The 20,744-nt window shown below is 38.9% G+C and overlaps 1 protein-coding gene across 1 annotated transcript; it reads right to left on the bottom strand.

The window, feature by feature from the left end:
- Nucleotides 1–517: 517 nt before the first annotated feature.
- On the bottom strand, nucleotides 518–2,264 carry LOC100753934 (RCC1 and BTB domain-containing protein 1-like). The gene is given in 3 exon segments (XM_035439083.1): nucleotides 518–570; nucleotides 573–1,889; nucleotides 1,892–2,264. Coding segments are annotated over 3 exon segments (1,572 nt in total). The 5' UTR covers nucleotides 2,109–2,264; the 3' UTR covers nucleotides 518–532.
- Between the last annotated feature and the right edge of the window lie 18,480 nt (nucleotides 2,265–20,744).

Here is a 20,744-nt window from a genome sequence, read left to right on the forward strand (position 1 = left end):
TTTCCAGCACTTAGATGCCCACATCTTAAGAGACTCTCGGCAAACTTAAACATTTCTTGGCTGTTTAAGTGGGTTTAATGCATATTCAATAGTATTTCTTATGAGCCTCCCATGGTGCTGGTGCTCCCACGGGAAGGTGGTGACAGTGAGCAGCACTCAGGAGCACTGGCCTGGGCTTGTCCTTCACTGACAGTGTGAACAGGCTTGTTGTCAAAGACCCAGAGACATCTCACCGACTTCCTTAATCCAAGTTCAAAAGATCCTCTCATCAAAACTAAAAAATCAAAAGCAACTAAACTTTCTTCCTTTCACATTGATCAGCCAAATATAAGAAAATCACATTTAAAATATACATATCTAGAAACAAGAGTTGTGTAAAACAGGCTCATGAAAAGCAAACATCCTTCATATATTCCTACAGAGCACTGTCTCTGATGTGACAAAAGCAACCTGGTGGGGTTTTACCTGCAGAATCACATCACCCACTGTGCCCCAGAGCACTCACACCCAGCCCAGAAGCCTCAGGCTTCATTCAGTTCTTAAAGGCTCCACATTTACTGGCTTTAGCAGGGGGCCATCCATTTGCCAAAATGCCGTAGTCTGTGTAACTTCTGTCAAATGATTGATGCAAAACTTAAAGCAGAATTCTTTTAAATCCTCTGCATCATATCTGACTGCAGCAGAGAATAATGAGAAAGTGTTCTCCACAGTAATTCCTCGCTTGATGATGTGCTGACAAAGCCTCTTCAGTCTGTTTTCACAGTACGATGTCCCCAAGTCCAAAAGACCTATGGCATCCTCGGGTTGAAGAGCCACTGTGTCTGTGGAGAGGTACTGGAGAAAGGCACAGTACACAGGGGAAGAAAACTGGTCTATCTCTATCACCTCCTTCATGTCCTCATTCCAGTAGGACTGGAACATGGATCGGAAGTGCTCAAACCTGATTTTCAAAACAGCTTTATGGACATAATTATATTTCCCATCAATTCGAAACCTCAGATCAGCAGTTTCTGGACTATCAAATTCTTTCTTCAGTGACTCTGCAACTGTTAAAAAGTCTTCATGCTCCACAGACAGGAGGCGCCACGAGGCTGCAGGGGTGGCAAAGCAGGCAAACACATCATCTGTGCAGAAGTGGGTGAGGTGGGGAAGGACCACGGACTGGCCCCGGCACTGGACCCACATGTACACGTGCCCACCCTTGGTCTTAGCGGCAGATGTGTGGGTGGAGTGACAGGCTGAAATTTCTACAACTCTTTCTTTTTCCACCATGATGGATGTTGGGCTTAGTAGATTGTTTTTACTGCCAGTTCCCAGCTGCCCATATGTGTTAGCTCCGCAGGCATAGAGCAAGCCCTGGTCTGTCAGTGCTAGAGTATGTGCATACCCGCAGACAATCTGGTTGACACACACGCTTTGCAGAGCTGCCACTCTCACTGGGGTCAACTGGTTACCATTGTTTCCAAAGCCCAGCTGTCCATTGCCATTACAGCCCCAGCCATACACCTCACCACTGTCCAGAACAGCCATGGATGAGGTCTGACCACAGGCAATGCTGACCACTCTCTTAGCATGTAAACAACTTGTAACTTTCCGAGGAGTTGGCTGAATTGCTGTAGATCCTGAACCCACCTGACCACAATTGTTATAACCCCAGGCAAATACCTCTCCATCAGCTGCTAAAGCCATCGAATGATGTGAACCACAAGCTACCTCAACCACCTGCTTGATCAAGAGATTAGTACAGACTTGGACAGGAGCAATGCCTTGATTGGTGGTCCCATTCCCCAGCTGGCTGTATCCATTATGGCCCCAAGCGTAGAAAACTCCATCTTCAGTGCTGAGGAGGACATGGGGGCCTCTCCCATAACTAAGGTTTTGGTCTTTTATCCACATAAGGCTTCTAGTTTCTTGGGCACTAGAGTGCTCTGGTTATCTCCAGTTCCGAGACAGTTACTATAGTTCAGTCCAAACATGAAGACCTTATCATTGTCAGTGACATAGATGGCCTCGTTGGCAGAGGTACCAAAGACACACGCTTTCCTGATTGATGCAGTTTCCTGGGGTGAGAGCAGAGTGAGGATTGGCCACTTTCCTACATCAACCATGACTCTGGCTTTGAGTGATTCCTAGAAATAAGCTGACATCTCTGCTTTACAGAAATGGGTCACATTCACTTCCCCAGTGTGTCCAATCCTCCAGCCTTCAAAACCAGGCCTCTCCGTCTCTTGGGAGAACCGGAACACAGAGGCTACCCGGCATGGCCGCGGCCCTTGTTAGGTTTTTTCATACATGAATACAGTGTATTTAAATTACATCTGCCCCTCACTCCTCCTCTAAGTCATCACAGGACTACCTCCTGCCCCCCACACACACACAGGTTCATGTCTTTTTCTGTTTTTTCATTATTGTTTTTTTTTTATAGCCCACTGAGTTCAATAGAGCTGCCCTATGCACATGGGTATAGGTGCCAAACACTGGAGTGTTGGTAACCTACCATGGGGTATAGCACTGGAGGAAACTGAAGAGTCAAGAATATTAAGATACATATTTTAGTTACTGATATACCAAGCATGTAAGCATAGTAAAATTAAAGCACCTGCATTAGATTATTGTAATATAATTAATACATAATTACTTGCTGATGGTATTTATCAGTAATAGCATTCATTATAGATATATAAACATTTGTGAAATAATTAGCACAAGAGCTATAGAATAATACAGGATTTAAAGGTGACTCCCCTACTGTGATACACATGTGAAAGCTGTGTCCAGATTAGAAAGAAGTGGCTGAGGATGCAAATGATATCTGAATTCCAATTATGCTCTGTAAACCAAGACTTATCTCTGATGCCTTGGGTGGGTCGGAGATGTCGCTGTATATTTTGCAGATACCATTTATGCATGAATGGGTATCTAGATCAATAGTTAACAACTAACAAGAAAATGACTAAGATAACCTATTATGAAGGAAAAGGAGAGGGAAGAAAGAAGCCACATCACCCCCTCCTCCCTCAGTTAGGTCAGCAGGTCTACCAACAACAAATGGCTCTAGATAGAAGCCGTCTTTCAGAGACTGTACCAGTCCAAGGACTTTCTCCCACTGTCTCTGAAACATAGGAAAATCACTACTTGAATGGCCATCAACTATTACCGACAGCAAGATACACCAAATATTGAAAATGCCTAATAAATCAGTAATCATTACAATTCATCATCTATCTTTTCTTTGAAATTAATGAAAAATAGAAAATCCTAGCAATGAAATGGAGGTGATAAGCAATAAACAAATGATAAATCACTGACTAAAGATAACTGAAGACAAAAATGTGAAAAGACATCTTTTCACTCTTGGGGGGGTATTTGTACTCTGTGTGAAGATGTATTGCTATGACTCGTGTAATAAAAAGACGAATGGTCAATAGCTAGGCAGGAGGTTTAAATGAGACTTCCTGGCAAAGAACACACTGGGAAGAAGAAAAGGGAGATGCCAGGAGACACAGAAGAAGCAAAATGGGTGGTACCTGAAAGAATGTAGTTTAATAGAAATGGGTTCATTTAAATTATAAGAGTAGTTGGGAATGAGGCTAATCCAAGGCTGAACTTTCATAATTAATAATCAGTCTCCATGTCATTGTTTGGGAGCTGGCTGTCAGGACAGAAAAAGAGTTGCTACAGTTCTCTAGTTAGAATGATTTATATTGCTGAAATGGTCCTACTACCAAACATCTCTATAGGAAAGATCGGTGTCATCTTCAAAGGTATGGAAAAATAAATACTAACATTTTTATAAATCAACAGCAACCAAGGAATAATCCCTGATCTTGATCCAAAATAAAGTAGGAAGTTTTACAGAATCTGACTTGAAAGTGTACTGCAAGAACATACTGTCAAAACAGCATAGAGGATGGTTTCTTAGCCAGGGTTTCTACTGCTGTGATGAAATACCATGACAAAAAGCAACATCTGGAGGAAAGGGTTGATTTGGCTTATACTTCCATATCAATGTTCATCATTGAAGGAAGTTAAGAATTAAAACAGGTAGGAATCTGGGGGCAGGAACTGATGCAGAAGCCACAGAGGGGTGCTGCTTACTAGCTTCTTCTTCTTGGTTTGTTCAGCCTGTTTTCTTACAGAACCCAGGACCACAAACCCAGGTTTGTCACCACCCACAATGAACTGGTAACCCCTACAGAACTGCAGACAGCCTGATCTTATGGAGGCATTTTCTTAATTGAGGTTCCTTCCCGTTAGATGACTTTAGCTTTTTTTCAAGTTCACAGCAAACTATCCAGCACAATTGAAGCCTTGTCAGCTGGACACATAAACATTGCTGTTAAGCTACATTCTATCCTTTCTTGTATATCCCCAAGATCACTCATTAATACAAACATCACAGTATAAAACATTTAAAAAGCCCCATGGTCTTAACAAATTCAAACTTTAAAACTCAGTTTCCTATAAAACGTCTTTTAAAATTAAAAATTTATTTTTTAAATTGGTTCTCTTAACTGTCTGCTCCTGTAAAATTAAAAAACAAAAAACAAAAAACAAAAACAAAAACAAATAATTCCTTACTTCAAAAGAGAAGTACCAGGGCACAGTCACAAACAGGCCAAAGCCAAAGCAAAACACAACAGTATAAATGACTCAATGTCCAATATCTGGGATTTATTCATTATCATCTGGGCTCCTATAAAAAGCTTGGATTGCTAATATGGCTCTGCCCTCTGTAGCACACACAGCTTATCTTCCAGGCTCTGGTAGCTTCAACTCTACCATTACTGCTAATCTTGGTGGCCATCCCATGTTATTGGTAGCTCTGAAATATTGGGGTCACTTCTGAAACTGGGCTGAACTTTCACCAATATCCTCTCCTATGTTCTCTTCATGGTGCCAAACCTTAATTCCTCTTGATGACCCCTTCAATTCTGGGTCTTCTACTGTGGCTGAGACTGTGAATTTTCCAATGGCCTATCGTGGCCGCTCACAGTACAAAGCTGTGGATGCTTTTCATGACCTCTTTATGTCTTCAAAATGACATTGGTGATTCATGCACAGTACCCAGTTAGGCTGCCAGTGTGAGGTACAACCTTGGCAGCCTCTAGAACACAGTTTCTGTGTGCTGACTCTGAAGAAACACTTCCTAGAAGACTTCACCTCAGTGATGCTGTTTTCTTCTTAATCACCACTTATTTCTTAGCTCCAGATGACCAACATCAATTGTCCCAATGAACCAAGTATTTTACTTCAGTAGCTCTGTCCACTTGTTAATCATAATTGATTCTTTAGCCCCAGCTAACCAGAACAACAGATAGATACTCAACTCAAAATAGTCAACACTCCTCATAGAGTCATTAAGTGGCTCTCAAACTTCCCACTATAGCTTCAGATCCAGGCTTCTGTCATCTGCATTGCTTTCAGCATTCTTATCTTCCAAGCGTCACAGAAAAATCACATCAAGCTTTGAACGCTCAATGGATTTTGTAACTCATATTTAAAGTCCTCACAAAAACAACATGGCCAGCTCTATCAGAGCAATAATCCAATATCCTGGCACAAATTCATAGAAACCAAGACCACAAGCCCAGGGGTGCTACCATCTATAGTGGGCTGGGCCCTTTCACATCAATCACTAATTTAAACTTTTTACCAACAGGCTTGCCTACAGCTTAATTTTATGGGGACATTTTCATAATTAAGGTTCCCTCCTCTCAGATGACATTCACTTGTGCCAAGTTGGCATCAAACTATGCAGCACAACTGAAGAGACGGCTCAATGTGAAAAGAACTTGTAATGCAATTAAGAAGACCTGAGTTTTAATCACCTGAACACATGTAAATCTAGGTCAGTAACCCAGCAAAATATGAGGCTGAAATGAGATACTGCCTGGAAGATGGTTGGCCAGCTAGCCAGGGATATGTATCTTTGAAAAATGGTTGGCCAACTAGTCTAGGATATACATCTTTGGAAGATGATTGACCAACAAGCCAAAGGGAGAAACAAAGAAGAGACTGTGTCCCCCAAAAAGTAGAAGGACAGGACTGACATGCATTGTCCTGTGACTTTCACATACAAACTATGATACACATGTAACTTGACACAACACACATATATACTGGCACAGAATATTTTTAGAAGTATATTATTGTCATAAGTATATTATTGTCATAAACAAAGGCACTTGTTTATGAACATCCACTTTCAAGAGCTTGAAGATAGATGCCTACATTTCATGAGTTACAAAACTCACTTAGAGATGGATTAAAGATCTGTAACTAGAAACATACTGTAAATAAAACAATGGGAAATACTCCAGGGGCAAGGTTCTCTCTTTTGTTTTGTTTTCTTAACAGATCCCTAAAGCATTGGAAACAAAAATAAAAGAAAATAAATGGGATTATATCAAATAAAACTTTCTACTTAATGTAAACACAGTTGTCAGAATGGGGGAAAGCTTTCAAACTATACTGAATAGGACAAAATATTGTACAGTATACAGATAACCTGTGGAGTGAGAAAAAAATTGTTATTAAGAATACAAAAATGAGGTGAATATGTTAATATACTCCTGATGTGGTATGTCCTTCTATATGCTGAAAATATGTGTTGCTTTTATTGGTTGATAAATAAAGCTGATTTGGCCAATGACCAAGCAGAATACAGCCAGGCAGGAAATTCAAAGATATGGAGAGAAAGAAGGTAGCATCAGAGATACTCCATGTAGCCACTGGCAAATCAAGATGTGAGGTAACAAGTCACAAACTTCATGATAAAATACAGAACAATAAATGGGTTAACATGCCAGAACATTACTGGTAAGCCACAGCCACTTGGTGATACATAGATTAATAGAAATGTGTTAATTTAATTGTGAGAGCTAGTCAGTAATATGCCTTAGCCATTGGCCAAATTATTATAAGTAGTATTAAGCCTCTGAGTGGTTCTTCAGGAATTGGCAAGTGGGACCAGAAACCTCCAACCACATACCCCTTTGATTCTAGCACATGAGAGCAGAAACAAGTGGATTTCTCTGAGTTTGAGACCAGCCTTGTCCATATAGAGTAGTCCAGGCCAGCCATGGCTAAATATCAAAACCTTATCTCAAAAGACAAAACAAAACAAAAACAATTAAGGCAAATAATTTAAAATCTCAAAGGCAAAACAAGAAAATCATAAATTGGAATATATCTAAGAAATTTCTTAAAGATGTTAGTATAACCAAGTAATAAAGAGTATGAAGACACTTCCAAAGGTTTAAAATAGAACTACCATATGTTCCAACAAACCTACTATAGGGCATACATCTAAATGAAAATGAAATTGGTATATCAAAAAAACATTTAGCTCCTATTGTGGAATATTACTTTAAATATGCAAAGATATATTACATTTGTTTACGCCAAGAATATTACTTTAAATGTGTAAAGGTACGTTACATTTGTGCTTCATTTGTTTAAGGAAGTGAGGCCAAGCATTCAAAACTAATAAGACGTCTCCATGTTATGATTTGAGAACTAAGTTGCAACCCCAAAATAAAAAGCCTTGTACACACTCCCATGCTGGTTGCAGCACTATTTACCTACCCCCCAAAATGAAATCAACCTAAGTGCCCATCAACTAGTGAGTCAATGAGGCAACTGTTGATGATATAGACAATGGACTATTATTCACCCACAATGACCTCTGCAATTAATACAAGATGAACTAAGCATCATCATGAGAAATAAAATGGAAAAACACAGAAGGACAAGAACCTTGTAAACCTCAGCTGTAATTAAATCTAGCCAACAATGTTCTCAAAGCACTTGCGAGACAATGATCACTAGAGGCTGAGGTCAGTGGGCAAAGAGATGAGAGATGCTGGTCAATAATCCTGTGTTACTGTGTGATAGGAGCAGTAAGTTCTGATGGGCACAGCAGCATAGTCATAGAGAGCACTATTGCAGTTAAGCTATCCAGAAGCTGGAAGAAATTATTTTAAAAGTTTTACTATCAAAGAAATGATGTGTAGGGAGACAAATGATTCTGCAATACAGACACATGTCCATACATTAAAGATAGCCCATTAATATGGACTATCTTTATATAAGTTTTATTTTTCATTTAAAATAAATTAAAAAGAAAAATAGTCAATTGAAAACAATAAAATTGAAAGTAAAATAATAAATGTTTATAAATTGTCTAAACCATTATTGTTAATAAAAACAAGATTGCAGAGAAAAGTATTAGTAGGTTAGGAGGAGATATAATTTATTTAAAATGAATGAGAGAAATAACAATAGGCTGGATAAACAAGTTGCCAGAGCGTCAAGTAACTATTAGAAAAAGCAAAGACTCAATATTAATTTCATTTGTGTCAAAACATTAGAGAAGGAAGAAAATGCATTTGAAAAATATTCAAAAAATATAGACTAACATAACAACATCCAAAATTTGCCAAAAACCAAAATACTTACAGCCAACGCAAGCACATCCAAAAACAGAATTCTATTCTAAGGCATATAATCATTACACCGCAATGGACTTAGAGGAAACATTAAAGGCAGTCAAGGAGAGTCTACCAATTTAAAAAATAGCAAATCTTTCATCAGACACCATGGTGTCCAGTAAGATGCAGGGCAAAAGCCAAGTGCACAAGCATTGTCAGCCTTCCATTCCATATCTAATGGTTTCACCTTTCACAGATGAAAATGGTAAAGGAAGTGAAATGAATCCAGCAGCACTACCACTTAAGATTAGATGGAGGAGATTCACAAAACAGAAAGTAAATTATGTAAAAATAAACCCGAACAATCTTCAAGGAGGGAAGGATGGAAAAAGAAGAAATGTGACTGTGAATTGTCCTCTAAATAGATGGTGATAATTATGATAACTTTTAGTAATAAATGTAATGGCATTTAAAACAATTAGTGTGGAGGAACAAATATACAAAGGAGCACACTACATTGCAGTTTTCAAATGCTGATAGACTCTTAGTTGAAAATAATAAACCACACACATTATAATCCAAAAGACAACTACAAAAATACTAAAAGAAATATACTCAAAAACCGCAATTAATAAGAATATAATCCTGAAACTATTCAGGTCACTCACAGGAGGGCAGATGTCTTGAGTTAAATACTGAGATAAATTGAAATGTAGCCATGCTGTGGCAGTTTCTTGATAGAAATTTTAGGATCTTAATTAGAGGTTTCATTGCTGTGAAAAAACACCATGATCAGAGCAACTCTGACAAAGGAAAATATTTAATGGAGGTGGCTCACTTACAGTTTCAGGGTTCAGTCCATTATCATCACAATGGGAAGCATGTTGGCATGCAGGCAGACATGGTGCTGCAGGAGTAGCTGAGATGCCTACATCTTGCAGGCATCAGGAAGTCAACTGGGATACAGGCACCATAAAAAGACTCAAAGCCTGTCCCCACAGTGACATACTTACTCCAACAAGACCATACTCAAATCCACACCTCCTAATAGCACCACTCTCTGTGAGATTATGGTAGCCAACTACATGCAAACTACCAAAGGGGTCATTTATGTATATAACCTTATTATCTGCATATAAAAATACTTTGACTACTTCCCTTGATTGCCTTCAGTTGTCTTATTGGCCTAATACATCAAGTACTATATTGAATAGGCATGGAGAGAGAAGACAACCTTTCTTGTTCCTGATACTAGTGGAAGTGCTTTGATTTTTCTCTCCTTTGAGATTAATAATGGTTGTGGGTTTGATGTAAATCATCTTTCTTGTATTGAGGTATGGTCCTTATATCCCTAATCTCTACAGTATTTTTATCATGAAAGGTGTTAAATTTTGTCAAAATCATTTCCTTCATCTAATGAGATAATCATGTGATTTTGTCTATTTTTAAGGTGGATGTTTATTGACTAATGCATGTTAAGTCATCCTTGCATCTCTGGGATGTAGCCTACTTTATCAAAGTAAATTAATTTTTTGATGTGCTCTTGCATTAGGTTCAGGTATTAGATTGAAAAATTTTGCAACTATTTTCATAAGGGAAATTGTTTTGTAACTCTCATTCTTTGGTATCAGGTTAACTGGGGCTTCATAAAAGGATTGGGTAATGTCTCTTCTGCTTCTACTTTGTGGGTTAATTTGAGGAATATTAACATTAATTGATCTTTGACTTATGGTAGAATTTTGCACTAAAACCATCTTAACCTTTATTTGATTGGGGCACTTTTAATGACTGCTTCTATTTCACCAGGGAGTTTGGCCTATTTAAGTTGCTCATGTGACTTTGATGTAACTGGCATAATTTCAGAGGGTCCAGGGAGAGAGTGACTTGGGTATTTCAGGTAACACAATGGTACGTAATGAGGAAGGAAAGCTGACTCCCTGACTGTCATGACCAATGCGTTTCTGGGAGAAAACCTACTTAATACATATAATGGACCACTGAACATTTTCGATGAGACCCTGGAAAATATATTTAAACTGTATCCAGATCCTAGCCATAGCAATTCATTCCAGTCACATTAAACAGAAAATCTGTTGGCATGTCAGTGGTGCAACTTATTTGGGGAAACCACTGACTGAGGACCTAACCTTCACTTCACATTTTACTATAGCTAATGAAATTGTGTCTGTTGTTTCTGCATTTCAACATTTGAGTAGAATGCAGAAAGACTTTGAAATATTATCTCTGTTAGTTTTCAGTATAGAAGAACGTATGATAATACGACACTTTGCATTAATTTTTACCTTGAGCATTCTGTTATTTGCAAAGGGGTTTCAAGAGAATAAAAACTAAAGGGTACCAGTAGAAGCCATTGCTCTGGGTGGTCAGAGAATATGTATCTTAAGAGTCATGGTAAGAGTCATGTAGATTAATGTTTATCACCATGCAATTTAGTCACAAAAACTAGGTCATTTCAGTAGTTTTCTAATGCTACTTTCTGATAGGTTCACAGTCAGTTATTTTAACCCATTTAAAGTACACACTTCACTTTATAAGGCCAATCAAGAGCTGCAATTGCCCACTAATAGAAAATTAGTACCTTCTGAGAAATGCTGGTCACTAATTATAGAGTACTGTGCTCATGAAATTACCTCCTTCAACACAATTAAGCCAAAATAATTAAGCATGTTGAAGAGAAGAAAAAGAGACCACCCTTGTTGCTAAAAATAGCACTTTACAAACTCACTCTTCTCTTCACCAATGTTTATTTCTCTGAGTGTGACTTTTAGCTCATTAAGCAAACAAAACAAAAATCGTTTAGTTAACTGAATGTATTTAAACGTTTTCACCTTTCTGCAGTTGTGAGAAGAAAAGCGTTTGTATTATTGTGAGGTTATTCCTAGTGGGACAGAAAATAGGCAACTTGCATGTCCCCCCCCAAAAAAATAAGTTTATTTGATAATCGTTCAGTGTGAATGTGGCTTTCTGGATAAAGAGAATCAGAAATGAGCTCTGTGCCATGGGTAGTCTGTGAGACCTGGGGGAGACCAATTTAAGTCCAATGGGCCTCATTCTCCTCATGAATTGATGATATATGACCTACATATAAAATTATTGTGCAGATTAAGCATATTAGTGTGTAGAGTGATTGACACATTGTCTAAATCATTGTACTAAAATAATGAAAACAATAATGAGGGCGTTTGGTTGTTTTTGTTACAAAAGCTCCAATTACCCAGATACACAGATTCAAACACAGATTGGGTTTATATACAATGTATATACATGAAATGCATTTTCAAGAGAATATTAACTTTCTAAAAAGTTTAAAGTGCAGGCATAGAGAGATGGGTCAGCTCTTAAGAGCACAGGCTGCTCTTCCAGAGGACCCAGGTTGGAATCCCAGCACCCGCATGGCAGCTCACAACTGTCTGCAATTCTAGTTCAAGGAGATCTAACACCCACTTCTGGTATTCTTGGTCACTAGACATGCATGTGGTGAACAGACATACACATAAAATAAAATAAAAATAAAATTTAAAGTAAAAAACTGTAAAAATACTTTCAATTGAAGATAGCAAATTGTCTTTAAAGTGTGACTTGTTAAATTCAATATTTCATAGAACATCATTTATGTATTTTATGCATCTTTATTTTTATATTTTAGTTTATAGCTACATGTCCCACTATAAATACACTCATGTGCACTTACATATTCACCTTCTCTAAAACAAAACAGAATAATGGGCTCAACGAAAGATGAGAAAGGCCCCATCAAACAAGCAGCTACCTGCTCTATAAGTTCTACATAACATCTATGTCTAAAGTACATGTACTGCAATTATATGACACATGCCATAACTCTGAGAGAGACTGCTTAACTATATTATCACTTAACATTAAATCATAGCAAAAATATTAAATATATTATAGTACAGGAAATAGCTAATGGATCCAGGAGAGTGTCAACTTTCTCAGACACTTTAAACTAGAAAACATAAAGCAAAGTTCCTGACAATGAGGTTCTTTTCTCCAGGAAAACCCCGCTTATGAAAACCTGTGTCTGTGAGTCAGAGTTAAGAATGATGAGTACTAATTCCATACAGAAGGAGGGCAGAACCTGCCCAGGGTTACTTCTGTATGTCAGGAGTGTGGCTTCTGAAGTATACAATGGTCTTTACATTAAAATTGTAATTTAAGTGTCAAGAATCAAGATGTGTTGAGGCATTTTTCAGACCTAGATCTAAGCAAACTTGTGAAATAGACTGAATCACCTTATGTTACCTTTGCTTCCTTCCTGATAATTTTCCCCACCCGAGGCATATTACTTTGTGTCCCAATGGGATGTACGCTCTTAGCCATCACTAATTAAGAGAGCAAAATAGTTCCCTTTACGATGTGATGTCTGCCATTGAACAGCAGCATCTCCAAGGAGCATCACAAAGATTGTTGCTGACTCGAATAGTCTTCCATTTAAAAAGACAAGCATTTCCACAATGACATAATAGTATTATCATCATGCATATATTTTTGGGCAGAGACAATTTCTTAACATGACTAAAATTAGTTAACACTGACATTGTGCATTGAGAAGGTCTATATGAACCTACTAGTCACTTGTCACGTTTTTTTCTTTTCCCTTAGAACAGACAACACATACTTCCATGCACATACATGTGCACATTTCTCTAAATTGAAACAGGATAATGGGTTCAACTCTGGGTGAGAGAGGCCCCATCAAACCAGTTGCTACCTGCCCTATAAGCTCCACAGCCTTCTCCTCCTTTGCTTCTAAAATATACAACATGAGCTACTACTTTTACTGGAATAACTTTAGTACACATTGAAAAAGAACACTAAGGAAGCCAGGGGTTGGTGGCCTATGCCTTTAATCCCAGCACTAGGGAGGCAGAGGCAGGCGGATCTCTGTGAGTTCGAGGCCAGCCTGGTCTCCAGATCGAGTGCCAGGATAGGCTCCAAAGCTACACAGAGAAACACAGAGAAACCCTGTCTCAAAAAACCAACCAACAAACCAACCAACCAAACAAACAAACAAACACAGGAAGCTTTCCACAGTGTCTTGTGGGAAGGGAGGATAGGAATTTTGATGGAAAATATATCTTAAGTCCTAATCTACACATAATTTTATTATAACAGCTTTTCCTGTTTAGTCTTTCCCTTACTCTCACAGTATCAGACATTCTTATTTATTTTGAGAAGAAATACAGAACATTCAATGTGGTACCACTACTTAACTATGCAACTACCAATACTCTGAAGACATAGCTACCTTCCTCATAAAAGACATTCAATCACAGCGATCAAGCTCAAATTATCATTTTAAAGTATTCTGTAGTATGATTCTAAAATGGATTCCCCCTTTTAATTTTAGTGGCATATAATAATTGTAACATATATATTGAAACAGTTGGTTTCATTATGAAATGTTTCAACATGCATGACATGTGTGCAACTTATTTTAAAATATTTATTCATAATATAACTGTTCCTCTCTGATCTCCCACCTCTTCCCAGCTAGTCCCCTTACTACTTTCAAATTTTGTTCTTTGTTTATTGTTTTTGTGTTGTGACCAGTTATGTTTCATGAGGGTTTTTATTTTTGGTTAAAGTACATTAAAAAAATAAAGCATGAACATAAGATTTAAACATTACTTTTCATGAAGAATAAGCTGAGTCCATTTTTCAAATTCACAAAAGAGCTAATTTTCTTCTAGGAGGTTTGCAGTTGTCTCTTTAGAATCTATTCCCTCTCAGAGCCTGAACCAGATGTCTCCTGTAACCAGGCAAGATTTTCATTGGAGGGATTGGGGCAACAACCCAACCACAAACCCTTCAACCTACAATTTGCCCTGCCTATTTGCCCTTGAATAATGATGGGACTGAAATTGTGAGAGTGACCAACTAATGACTGGCCCAGCTGAAGACTCATACCTGAGAGGGAGCTCACCTCTGAAGGTCAGGACCCAAAGGTGGAATACCCCGAAGACCTAGGATAGAGCCAAACATGACTTGCAAAAATAAAAAGTATGAATGAATGGAAGGAAGGAAGGAAGGAAGGAAGGAGGCAAGGAAGGAAGGAAGGAAGGAAGGAAGGAAGGAAGGAAGGAAGGAAGGAAGAAGTCAAAGAAATGACTCCTAATGATGTTCGGCTATTCTTATTGTCATCAGAGAGGCTTCAAACAGCAACTTAAAGGAACAGATGAAGAGACACACAGCCAAACATTAGGGGGAACTCAGAGAATATCATGAAAGAGGGGGAGGGAGAGGATTAGAGGGGCCAAAGGGATCAAGGACACCACAAGAACACCTGCAGAATAAACTAATTTGGGCTCATAGGGACTTACAGAGACTCACCTGACAACCAAGGAGTTTGCATGACTGACCTAGGCCCTCTGCAAATGCATTACAGTTGTGTGCAATGGTCTTATTGTAGGACTCCTAACAATGAGATCAGGAGCTGTCTCTGACTGTGTTGCCTGCATTGGGGACCCTGTCCTCCTACTGGATTGCCTTATCCAGACTCAATAAGAGGAGCCTAGTCTCATTGCAACATGATATACTTTGGCTGGCTGAAATCCATGAAAGGTCAGCTTGTATCCAAAGAGTAAAAGGAATGGATGGGTGAGGGAAGGGTAGAGGTTTAGGGGAGAAATTGGAAGTAGGGGGGAGAGGGGAAACTGGCTGGAATATAAAAACAAAAAAAAACCCAGATTTTTTTCATATAGTATGTTGCAATTATGGTTTCCACTACCCCAACTCTCCCAAGACCCTTCCCACCTCCTCTGCCACCCAAATCAAAACCCTGTCTGTTTATTATTTCTAAAGAATAACAATAAAATTAGATAAAACAAAAATAAAGAAACTGGAACAGACCAAAACAAACAGAATAAGAAGAGCCAAGGAAAAGCAAAAGAAGCATATACAGGCCGGGCGTTGGTGGCACACGCCTTTAACTCAGGAGGCAGGGGCAGGCGGATCTTGTGAGTTCAAGGCCAGCCTGGTCTCCAGAGTGAGTGCCAGGATAGGCTCCAAAACTACACAGAGAAACACTGTCTCGAAAAAACCAAAAAAAAAAAAGAGAAAAAGAAAAGAAAAGAAAAGAAACATATATATACAGATGAAGAGATATTCACACACTGGAATACCCAGGAATCCCCTGAAAACACAAAACTGGAAGCCATAAAATATACCCAAAGGACCTGTAAAGGCTTTAAACCTGGAAGCAAAGAGTTTTGCCATCATTTTATTCTCTTTCAGTAGTTTTGTATTTTCCTCTTATGTAAAATTTGTTTTTCAGATAGATATGTTTTAAGAAGAGTCTTGGATCCCTAGTTCCACCAAGTGAGAAGTTGCGAGAATGAGCAATCAAGGAAGTGATTGGCATCTTTAGGAATTAAACGGAGAGCTGAAAGGTCACAGCTCCATCCTTTACCGTGGAGCAGGCAACCAGAAGAGAAGATTGAGATATGCACTTTTACGAGCTTTCATGATCATCCTGTCCAGGTTCTTTCAAAGTGGACAATGCTCTGCATAATTTGGACCCTGTTTAGCATGCAAGCCTCATTCTCTGGTCCTCCCCTCGTGTGGACAATCAGCTTTGGGCTTTCTATGGGGACTTTCACAGTCTGAATTTACTGCTCTTTTCACCTTCTCTTCCTTTTCACAATCTTATCACCACTTAAAATCATAAACATTTTACTTTGGATTCTGTTTTAGGCTTTATCATCTGCACTAATTCTTTCAGGATGGGTAGAAAATACTCTAGGAAGCTTTCACTAATTATTTTGAACCACAGGTCAGGATGCTACTATATATGCAGACCGTCCCTGCCTCCTGGAATATAATATGGAAAATGGGCTACATTTTATTAGCAATAAATATGTTTAAAGGAAATGAAAACTCAGTTAATTCCTAATTGTTTCATTACAGAAACACAAACAATTAGGGACATTTCTATTGTGCCTGTTAGACAAGCTTTAAGTTCTAGATTGTGGTTTTTTGTTTTGTCTATAAATAATGTGTGTTATTTATAAGCAGTTATAGACAGCAATACTTTGTTATTACAGGGTGATATAAACAAATATGAAAGAGAAACTCCTATACCCTCTTTTAAAATAATATTTCAGTAAAAATGGTGGCACAAATCTATGTATGAAAAGGAAAGTCAGTGAAGACTGTCTGCAGAAATATCCTTTTAGTGTTTTGAAATATTCAAAGATATATTTATATTTCCGTTTTAGATTTTGTGTCTACAGTGACAGCAATTTTATTTTGTTGTACATCAGAGAAAGATGACAATGTGCTTAAGGGTATTTGATCCATTAAGTATTACAATACTGGTCTTTAGTAGAACACTCCAAGTCAGGGGAGTTTTGGAATTAAGAGATGTATAGTTTACACTTCCTGTATCTGGGCTGCAATAGTATCCCTCCATAAGGAATTGGCCCCCAAAGTCCATTTGTGCTCTAAGGATACACTCTGGCTCCTCTGTTAGAGGTCCCATAGACTGTCTTGGCCTCCTAGCTGGCACCCACATTCAGAGGGTTTGGTTCGGTCCAATGCTGGTTCCCCAGCTTTATGACTAGTGTCTCCATGCTCTCACTAGGTCAGGTCAACTGTTTCTGCGGGTTTCAGCAGCACCGACTTGGCTCCTTTGCTCATCCCTTCTACATCTCCACAACTGGATTCCAGGAGTATGGTTCAGTGCTTACCTGTGGGTGCCTGTTTCTGCTTCGAACAGCTGCTGGATGAAGGCTCTAGGAACGGTAACCAAGGCAGACACCAATTTCATTATAGGGGAAGGACATCAATGGCATCTTTTCCACCACTGCTTAGATTCTTAGTTGGGGTCATCCCTGTGGATCCCCTGACATTTCCTGTTCCAGACCTCTCTCCATACCTGTACTGTCTCCCTCTATCAAGACATCTCCTTTCTTGCCCTCCTCTATTCCTCCCCTGTCTCAGTCCTCTTGGTCTCCTCCCCCTCCCCTTCTTCCCTTCCCACCTCCTTGGATATTGGCAAAAAATAGACAGGTTGAAAAATGGAATCGAATTGAAAACGCTGATATTAACCCACAAACCTACAAACACCTGACTTTTGACAAAGAAGCTAAAGTTATACAATGGAAAAAAGAAAGCTTCTTCAACAAATGGTGTTGCCATAACTGTATTCAGACATGTAGAAGATTGCAGATAGATCTATATCTATAGCCATGCACAAGCTTAAATCCAAATGGATCAAAGACCTTGACATAAATTCAGCCACTCTGAACCTCCTAGAAGAGAGAGTAGGTGGTACCGAAGGAAAAATTAGTACAGAAGACCACTTTCTGAACATAACACCAGTAGCACAAACATTGAGATCCACAATTAATAAATGGGACCTCCTGAAACTGAGAAGCTTCTGTAAGGCAAAGGACACAGTCAGCAAGACAAAACACAAGCCCACAGACTGGGAAAAGATATTCACCAACCCCACATCTGACAGAGGGCTGATCATCAAAATATACAATGAACTCAAGAAACTAGCCACCAAAACACCAAACAATGCAATTAAAAAGTGGAGTGCAGAACTAAATAGAGAATTCTCAATAGAGAAATCCAAAATGGCCGAAAGACACTTGAGAAAGTGCTCAACATCCTTAGCCATCAAGGAAATGCAACTCAAAACTACTCTGATACTATCTTACTCTGGTCAGAATGGCTAAAATCAATAACACCAATGACTGTCTATGCTGGAGAGGAGGATATGGAGAAAGAGGAACACTCCTCCATTGCTGGTGGGAATGCAAACTTGTACAATCACTTTGGAAATCAGTATGGCGGTTTCTCAGAAAAATGGGAATCAGTCTACCTCAAGTTGCAGCATTTCCTCTCTTGGGCATATACCCAAAGAATGCATACTAATACAATAAGGACATATGTTCAACTATGTTCAAAGAAGCATTATTTGTAATAGCCAGAACCTGGAAGCAACCTAGATACCCCTCAACTGAATAATGGATAGAGAAAATGTGGTACATTTACAGAATGGCGTACTACTCAGCAGAAAAAAAAAATAAAACAATGGAATCTTGAAATTTGTAGGCAAATGGATGGAGCTAGAAGAAACCATCCTGACTGAGGAAACGCAGTCACAAAACGATAAACATGGTATGTACTCATTCATATGTGATTTTTAGACATAGAGCAAAGGATTACCAGCCTACAATCCACACTGCCAGAGGAGATAGGAAACAAGAATGATCCAAAAGAAGATTGCATAGTCCCTGGAAGAAGGGGAGGGAGACAAGAACCCCTGAACAAAGTGGGAGCATGGGAGGGTAGGTGGAGAGGAAGGAAAGATCTTAAGAAAATAAATCATACTAACTCTGTATGGAAATTCTAATCAAATGAAAAGCAGTTCACACACAATTATTCAGCTGTGTTTTCGAAGAAAGCTGATGTCCAGCATCATAAAACTACCTGCTACCTGCATACAGCAGGATCAATATATGGCATTGCTTTTTGAAGTTCACAGTAGTCACTGACCAGAACCCAAAACCCTCCAGTCATTTAATCATTTCTTAAATTCTTACCACAAGGATCTAAACATCTTCTCCTCATGATCCCAGTTTTTCTCTCTATCCTTTTTTCCACAATTGCAACTATTATTTCTCTGAGTTTTTAGAGGTGTGTTATTTTATTATATGCACATGTGTCACATGGATGTGTCTGTGTTTGTCCTTCTGCATGAGGTTCTCACAGAGTCCAGAGATCCTCTGGAGCTAGAGTTATAGGTGCTTGTGCACAAGCTGACACAGATGATGGGAACTGAAATCTTAACTAGTGAAATACTTCTCCCAACTCCTAACCATGTGATTGTTATCTGTTATTTAAAAACTACTTTAAACGAAACATAGATGTCTCCAGAAAATATGATTTCCTCATTCCATGAAAAAAAAACTTTGTTTTTTTCTGTTTTTCTTTCTTTCCTGCACTTGAATGGATTTACTGTTGTGCTGAAAAGATTACAGTTTCCAACACCCTACAAATTGAAACATTTTATTACAGCTCAGGAAGTTAACAAAATAAGTCTCAGGAAGCTCCTGAAGCTTCCAAGATTCACAAAGCCTCTCTCCAAGGTTACATAAGCAGTTATAGTTGTTGTGGACAGTTTTACAGATCAGCAGAACTGTTTTAAAACCTTGCAGGGAGCTTCATGTAGTTAGCTTTATCTATGCGGGTATATGTATATATATTTTCCCCTGGAGGAAATTATCAAAGGATTTTATTTTAAATGTTTTATTTATTTTACATACCAACCACAGTTCCCCCTCCCTCCTCTCCTCCTACTCCCTTCCTATCCCGCCCCCAGCCCACCACCCATCCACTCCTCAGAAAGGGTAATCAAAGCCTGGCACCTTAAGTTGAGTCATGACAAAACCCCTCCCTGCTGCATCAAGGCTGAGCAATGTATCCCAGCACAGGGAATGGGCTCCAAAAAGCCAGCTCCTGCACCAGGGATACATTCTGGTCACACTGTCAGGGGGTCCCTCAAACAGACCAAGCTACACAACTGTCTTCCACATGCAGAGGGTCTAGTTATTTGCCATGCAGGCTCCCCAGCTGTTGGTTTAGGGTCTGTGAGCTCCCAAGACCTCCAGTCAGCTGTCTCTGTGTGTTTCTCTGTCATAATTTTGACACCCACCCCCTTACTCATATAATCACTCCTCCATCTCTTTGACTGGACTCCTGGAGCTCATCCTGGTGCTTGACTCTGGATCTCTGCATCCACTTCCTTCAGTTACTAAATGAAGGTTCTATAATGACAATTAGGATAGTCATCTATCGGAATATAGGGGAAGGCCAATTCAGGCACCTTCTCCACTAGTGCTAGGAGTCTTTTCATAAATATATCCCTTGAATTCAAATAAACTCAAACTTTTTCTGGACCTCATAGCCAAAGTTCGTAACACACCTTGAGGCCACTTAAGACGCCTATGCTATCCTGTACTCATCTTGTTTTTTTGTTTTTTTTTTAAACCGGCTTTTAAGAAGTTAGCAATTTTGTTTTTATGTGTTTTTGTGTGTGCAAATGTATGTGTCTCAGTATCTGTTTCTTTTTATTTTTTGCACCTATTCTTTGGCTCCTTTTTTCTGTTCATTTGTTTGTTTTCCCTATTCTAGTTGTTTGCTTTTATTTCAGCTCATTTTATTATTATTTCTTTTTCAGATGACTTTGTTTTCTGAGTGACAAAGAAGAAAGGTGTAGTGTTGGGTTGGTGGGGAAGTGGTGAGGATCTAAGA

Source organism: Cricetulus griseus, chromosome 2, assembly GCF_003668045.3.
Source record: "Cricetulus griseus strain 17A/GY chromosome 2, alternate assembly CriGri-PICRH-1.0, whole genome shotgun sequence".
Classification (NCBI taxonomy): domain Eukaryota; kingdom Metazoa; phylum Chordata; class Mammalia; order Rodentia; family Cricetidae; genus Cricetulus; species Cricetulus griseus.